This window comes from Vombatus ursinus, unplaced genomic scaffold, assembly GCF_900497805.2.
Source record: "Vombatus ursinus unplaced genomic scaffold, bare-nosed wombat genome assembly UNPS02015030.1, whole genome shotgun sequence".
Lineage (NCBI taxonomy): Eukaryota > Metazoa > Chordata > Mammalia > Diprotodontia > Vombatidae > Vombatus > Vombatus ursinus.
Window position 1 is genome coordinate 85,745 of NW_020954808.1, and position 7,301 is coordinate 93,045.

General features: G+C 52.7%; 1 protein-coding gene across 1 annotated transcript; it reads left to right on the forward strand.

Annotated features, from left to right (window-relative positions):
- Positions 1-370: 370 nt before the first annotated feature.
- On the forward strand, positions 371-7,028 carry LOC114031034 (gastric inhibitory polypeptide receptor-like). The gene is made up of 13 exons (XM_027846036.1): positions 371-685; positions 1,146-1,245; positions 1,720-1,827; positions 2,616-2,719; positions 2,852-2,955; positions 3,420-3,549; positions 3,923-4,082; positions 4,568-4,628; positions 4,827-4,896; positions 5,540-5,628; positions 5,730-5,868; positions 6,371-6,412; positions 6,505-7,028. Exons 1-13 carry the CDS (start codon positions 623-625, stop codon positions 6,685-6,687), a joined length of 1,353 nt encoding a protein of 450 aa, XP_027701837.1. The 5' UTR covers positions 371-622; the 3' UTR covers positions 6,688-7,028.
- Positions 7,029-7,301: the final 273 nt, after the last annotated feature.

Sequence of the window (7,301 nt, forward strand, 5' to 3'; positions counted from 1 at the left end):
CCAAAAGTTTTGAGATCGGAGGTGTTCTCAAGAAGGAAGGTAGTGGATGGTACCTCTCCTGAGGAAGGTGGGGAATGCAAAGTATGTTGTGATACGTGGCAAAACAGGGATTTGGCAAACAGTTGTTGGAGGGGGTGGGGGGATGGCAAACAGTCTGGTGTGGGGAAGCACCTGATCATCAGTTTCTGCCACGGGTCTCCAAGGGCCTTCGGGAAAACCCAGAAACAGCTTGACCTAGTGGGTTGAAATCCTGTTTCTTTTCCTTCATCCTTTCTGTACAATGGGCATCGCAATAGCACCTACCTCACAGGGTAGTTAGGAATAGGAACTAGACCTATGATTTTCATTTGGATAGAGAGCTACTGGGTGAGGAAATTTCCTCTACCGATACAGGTTAGCTCTTCCCTTCAATTTAACAGTCATCAGATTGTGTGAACTAGGGTACCAAGGTGCTCCAAGATGAGGTGACCTGTTCAGGGGCACAGAGCCGAGATGTATCAGGGAACTTCTTGGCTCCAAGGCTGTCTATCCTTCACGCTACCCTGCTTCCCACAAGACTTTTAAGAGGAGCTCCAAGGCACCCCTGGAATCGTGGACTCTGAAGGCCAGATTCCCTCCTGCGATGTGGACACCTCCACCTCTCCTGATTCTCTTGCTGTCCCATCCGGTCCTGTGGAAAGCACAAGTAAGGGGGTGGGAGGGAGAGGCCATAAGGGCTTGGAAATCCTCCTGGGGGTGAAGGGGGATGAGGGGTAAGAAGTAGTTTCAAGACCCTTCCTCCCAGGAGCACTAATGGTGGGTTTACAGACACCCTCCTCATTCCCAAGTAACTAAGCTTTAGAGGTTTCAAGACACCCCTCAGTTCGGATGTCGGCTCAAAACCTCCTCCTTTCCCTTTCTCACGCTAGCCTGCAAATCCTGCCCCCTCCCTGATACCTTACAAGTCTTCGATGAGGGATAGTGCAAGACTGGCTGAAGAAGGGCGGGGCACATTTCAGGATGTAGAGGGTGGGACAGATGGGAGGTGGTCTGCTGGCTTTCCGCGAGGGTTTTGAGCCTCATAACCAACTGCAGTAGACATTCCAAGATCCCTTCCTTTTCCCCTGGGTACCTGGGGTGTGGTGAGGAGGGTTCTTTCTCCACAGGCCAGCTCTCTGAGGAGCACAGCCAATGAGGCCTACCGTCGATGGGTGCAGTACCAGGCTCAGTGCCAGGAGGATCTAGCTGCTGCTGAGCCATTGGCAGGTAAGCCGGGGCTCCTGCGGGATACAGCAGGTGGGCCATCCTGAATCTCAGCAAGGATCTGGGGAAAGGGCTTAAACCTGTGCCAGGCTCCAGCTGGTGGAGATGCGAAGTGACTCAACTGTGGGTGCTGGGGGGTGGGTGTGCATGTATGCAGGCAGAGAGCAAAATGTGTGTGTTGGACTGGGAGGACAGGAAGGGAATTGGTGAAATGGCCAGTCTGTCTAGACCTAGGGGAAAGCAACAGGGGTGGACATTCCATGGGGCAGACATCTCACAGATTTGACGGGCCGTGCTTGAACGGATGAAGGAAGGGAGAAGGCAGTTAGAAGCAGCCATTAGGTTCTGTGGGTGGGATGGGGGAAAACTCTACCTCCTTCACAAACCCATATTCTCTTCCTCTCTCCACCTTGGGGGAACCTAGGAGAAGGAACTGGGAGTGAACATCTTTGCCCCCTTTGCTTCCTCCTACCCCAGGCCTTGCCTGCAATGGGACCTTCGACATGTATGCCTGCTGGCCCCACTCACCCCCTAACACCACAGCCAGTGCCCCCTGCCCTTGGTACCTGCCCTGGTACCAGGAAGGTGAGGATCCCCTCTCTGGGAGGATAACAAAGAGGCCCACCTCTTGAGGCTGTCTTTGAGCCTGAGGCTGCCTCAGTTTCCCTTTCTATGTGTCTCTGTGTTGAGTGTGTGTGTAAGGGGCTGGTCTTCCTGTCCTCTCTGGGTTTCTCTGTGCGTGTCTCTCTTTTCTCCTGTCTGCCGTTCTGACTCACCATCTATCTCCATCTCTCTGTGTTTCTCTGGTTCCTTGACTCCTTGAATCTCTCAGTGCTGTCTGCTTTTCTCTGGTTTTCTAGGCTCAAGTCCTTTTCTTCTTGTGGGATCTTGGGAACGTCACTTCCCTGAATGGCTTCAGTTTTCCCTCCACCCTGTGTAAAAAGAGGGATTGGGTTAGATGTCCTCTACGATCCCTTCTCTTTCATGTTCTCATGTCTTGTATGCTCAGGGACCTCCAGGTCTGACATACGCATACTGAGCTCCTCTTTCTCTGGGAGCATTTCTGTGTTTCTGTCTAGAATGGTCCAAGAGACAGGGCCCCGGGCTTGGAGTCAGGAAGTTCTGGGTTCAAATCTTGCCTTAAACTATGTGACCCTGGCCAAGTCACTAATCTTTTTAGGTCTCAGTTTCCTCACCTGTAAAATAAAGAGGCGGTACATGATGGTCTCTGAGGTCCCTTCCAGCTTGAAATTGGGGATTGTGTGAGCTCCCTTTGTCTCCATGGGTGCCTCTCTGGGTCTCTGCCCCCCTCACCTTCCACCCTGACACTATACCCCTCCTTTAGCCTGGTCTGTCTTCCATGTTCTCTTCAGTGACCATGGGCTCCGTGCTGCGTCTCTGTGGGGCTGATGGGCAGTGGGGATCCTGGAGGGACCACTCCCAATGTGTGTCTCCAGAGAGGGAGCAGGTCTTCCAGGTGAGATCACTGGGTGTAGGAAGAAACACAGCCTTTCCTCAGGAAGAGTCTGAAAAATCCTCACTGTCCCACAGGAAAGTGAGCCATCGGTCTCAGGGCTGTGCTGAGCTCTGTGAATCTTCCTTCCTCCAGGGTCAAAGGCTCATCCTGGAGAAGCTGCAGGTGGTGTATACAGTGGGGTACTCACTCTCCCTGGTTACCCTGTTGCTGGCTGTGCTGATACTCAGCTCCTTTAGGTAACTGGTCCAGAAGGAGAGACATGACACCGTCCTCAGGGGGCCCCCAGTCTAAAGAGTGAGACTCAGCTTTGCTCTTTAGGAGACTCTGGTTGGACAGAAATATGTGAGGGCGGAGGGCAGATGAGCTAGCTGTCTTCAAGCATCGGAAGGGCCTTTAGGTGGATGAGAGGTCAGACTTGTTCTGTTTGGTTCCAGAAGGGAGGACTTTTCGGCTCTATATCAGGAAGAGCTGTCTAAAAGTGGAATGAGCTGTCTTGGGAGGCAGTGGATTTCCCTCTCTCAACAGACATCTTCAAGCAAATGACCATTTGTTAGACAAGCGTGGAAGGTCAACCTTCCTTAGGGAGGACAGGCATCCTTAGGGAGAACTAGAAAGGAAGTACATGGAGTGAGGGGGAAAGTGGAGAGCTGGCAGTTATGGGGCAGGGTCAACAGGTTCTGCCATGACCCTCTCCCTGCAGGAAGCTTCGATGCACCCGAAACTATATCCACATGAATCTATTCGTCTCCTTCGTTTTCCGAGCAGCTGCCATTCTCACTAGGGATAAACTGCTGCCCACCTTGGGCCTTCACACTGGAGGCCCCTCTCAGGTGCTCCCTGGTCAGGTGATCTCTGGGTTCTCCCTTCCTTTCCCCTTTCAGTGTGGGCACAGAGCCCGTAATGCCAATATACCGACATTCTATGGTCTCCATTCTAAGTGGCTTCCCAGCCATGACGGTCGACGTTTTATGCTCTATGATCACTGGACTCCATCACCCTCTTCTCACCCCACTTGGCTCACACCCACTCACTATCTGACTGCCCACCCTCTGGACCAGGTCTAGAAGACAGGGACGTTGTTGGGGGAGGGCATCTGGTTGATTGGGTGGGCTGGGGTGAGGAGAGATGGCTGGCTGGTGGGAGAGGGAGTCTCTCCTGGGAAGTTTACCTCTATCTGCTTCTGATCCTCTCACCCACCGCCAGGCCCTAGCCACTTGCCGAGTGGCCCAGATTGTGACCCAGTACTGTGTGAGTGCTAACCACACGTGGTTGCTGGTGGAAGGTGTGTACCTGTACAGCTTGCTGGCACTGATGGCCTTTTCAGAAGATAGGCACTTCAAATGCTACCTGTTTCTCGGCTGGGGTGAGTCTCACTCTGCCTGGCCCTCCGCCCTCCCCACTTGACAACACCACCGAGTATTGGGCTAGTGACTACAGAGAAAATAAAGGGGTGTACTAGATTACCTCCTAGTTCTGAGATGAGGTCCTTCCAGCTCTGAGACCAGTCAGTCAAGAAGCATTTATCAAACCCTGATTACGGGCTCATTCCAACCATGCAAAAGCAAAAAGAAGTGCCTGCCTTCAAGGAGGATACATTCTAACAGGAGACACAGCATGTAAAGAACTGGGTCCACATAAGATATAGATAGAAAGAGCAGGTGAAGACCATCTGAACAAGAGAAGGGCATTTCTAGGACTTTGCTGGTTTTTAGATATTTTACATTCCCTGGCCTTAAAAAGCTTCAGACACACTGACGGCCCCCATCGAACCCGCCCCCCCAACTTCGGACAGGTAGAAAGGAGGGTCTCCTTGTCTTCTGACCTCTTGGGCGTGGCTGGTTTTCACAGGGGGCCCCGTGCTCTTTGTCGTCCCGTGGGTGATCTCTCGACACCTCCACGAGAACACTCAGTGAGTCAAAGTGGACACCAGGAGGCGGTGCCAGTATGGAATGTGGGCGTGACCTGCTTGGGGTGGGGGGCTGAGGACTAACATAATGGGAGGGGCTGGGGTGGAATACGGGTGTGACTCACACAAAGGCCGCCTGGATGGAAGGGCGGGGCCAGGATAGAATAGGTTGAGCAGGACCTTGGAGAGTTCTTCTTACAGGTGCTGGGAACGGAATGAGATCAAGGCAATCTGGTGGATTATCCGCATGCCCATTCTCGCCACCATCTTGGTATGATTCCCCATTCCCTATCTCATAGAATAGTTCTCTCTTACTCAAGGAAGATGTCTCCTCCAGCAGCCTCTGCACCCCCTTTCCTCAGTTCAGGCTTCTTTTCATCTTAGTTTGGGGTTTTCTAGGCTCCTTTCCCAGCCCTCTCCCTCTGTCAAAACCTAGCCCGATTTCCCATGGCATCCAGGAAGCCCTCCTTGACCACCCAGGAAGACAGACCTCCTCTTCTGAGCTCCCCACTCCTGACTGTGCGGGCACTCTCCCCCTACCAGGCTCTGAGAGTGGGAGTACCCAATGTTCCCCGAGGCTCCCCAAGGCCCCATACCCCCAGGCTTAGCCTCAGTCCTACCCTAGAGGGGTGGCAGAAGTGTGAGGGAGAGGTTCAACAAATAGGTCAGCTGGATGAAAAGGAACTATAACATTCTCAGATTCTATGTCCAAATTCTAAGCCTAACCTTCCACAGCTGTAATGTTCTAACATTCTATGTTCTTGAATCCCAACTGTCCACGGTGCTGATAGTCTAAGGTTCTAACAGTCTGAGTCTGGAACCCTCCTGTTCCTTAGCTTCTTACTCAAACTCCAACAGTTTTGCCCTCATACTCAGCATGACCCTTCCCTACATTTTGTCATTCCCCTCCTCAGGTTAATTTCCTTATCTTCGTTCGGATTCTGGGCATCCTGCTGGCCAAGCTGAAGGCCCACCAGATGCGTTGTCAGGACTACAGGCTCAGGTCGGGGGAGGGAGGGAAGGAAGAGTCCCTGGGGTCAGGGAGGATTCACATAGGGGGAGGGGTAGAAGGGCCCTGGGGGTTCATGCTCCCTTTACTCCCAGGCTGGCCAGGTCCACACTGACCCTGGTCCCCCTCCTGGGCATCCATGAGGTGGTGTTTGCACCTGTGATAGAAGAACAAGCCAAGGGCACCCTTCGCTACACCAAACTGTGCTTTGAGATCTTCCTCAGCTCCTTCCAGGTAAGGTGCTGGGATAGGAACTGTCTCAGTGCATTCCAAATCCACCACCTGCCACCCTTGCTCCTTGGTCTCGGCAGCCCAATCTGGTTCTGCAAACTGCTTCGAGAAGTCTTCCCAGATTGGAACCCACCTCTGACACTCCAGACACAAAGAATACAAAAGCTTTCACCTCTGAAAGTTCCATCATACATGCAGAAACTAAAAACTATTGTCTAACAACACCCCCCCGTTATATTTGGGAAAGCTCAGGCTCAAAAGGGGAAGGGCTGTGTCTAACAGCAAATCTCTCACCCTTGCGTGTCAACCGAGAGCAGATAATCTGTTACATTGCTAGGATGACTCACAAAAAGGGAGGGAAGGCTAAGATTATCAGACTGCTTTGGGGGAGAGAACACTGGATTTGGAGCCTGATTAAGACCTGGGCTGAAGTCCTGCCCTTTTTTTAAGAGAGGGCTCAGGCTTCCCATAAAGCACTTGTATTCATTCAGTGTCTTCTCTCCAGGGACTCTTTGTCAGCATCCTATACTGTTTCATCAACAAAGAGGTATGAAGCCCCCAGACCCATTATGACCTTCTTCCCCACAGGGGGTCAACTGGTAATGGTCATGTCCTACCTTTGCCCTTGGCCCCCCGCAGGTCCAGGCTGAGATCCGAAAACAATGGCAGCGATGCCGGCTGGGCCAAAGTCTCTTGGATGAACGCCTGTCCCGGGACCGCCACTCTTCTAGCCACGGGGCTGCCCCCTGCCACTCCATATGCAGCAGGGGGCTGGGTGGGGAGGGAGAGGAGGCCAGCCCGGCCTCTGAGAGCTCCTGCTAGGAAAGGCTCCAACCACCCCCTGCTTCTCCCAACAAAGAATCAAAGATGCATGTGTGTTTTGCAAAAACGTAATCGCCACCATGCCTCTTTTTCCAGCCCTAATTTGAGGTTTATAGAGCTCTTTCCTTGGCACAGCCTTGGGCTGCGGAAGGTGATACAAGGTTGATTACCCCTGATTTCCAGAGGGAAGAGGCAAGGCTCCATGACTTGGCCAGGGGGCGGAGGAAGAGGCAGAACCACTAAGCTCAGATGACGACAGGCAGGAGCCCCATGGGTATATGGAAGAACAGAATTATAGGATCGGGGAGCTTCAGGCATCATTTAATCCAACCTGCCCGAGCTACAGGTCTCTCTGCGGCATCCAGCCCCTGACAGGAAGCTCACTACAACCTTGTCTCCCTTCTCCTACCCTGGCACCCCATCCCATCCGTAGCTGGTTACTAGGAGCTAATCTCCTTTCTGGAAGACCTGGGTTCAAGCCCCATTTCGGCCACTGACACCCTATCCTTCCCAGTCTCTGGGCCTCACTTTTCCCATGTATGGTATTTGAATATCAAGCCAGAATTGGAATTCCTGCCCTCCGGGACCGAGCAGAACACGTCCTTCAGACAGCA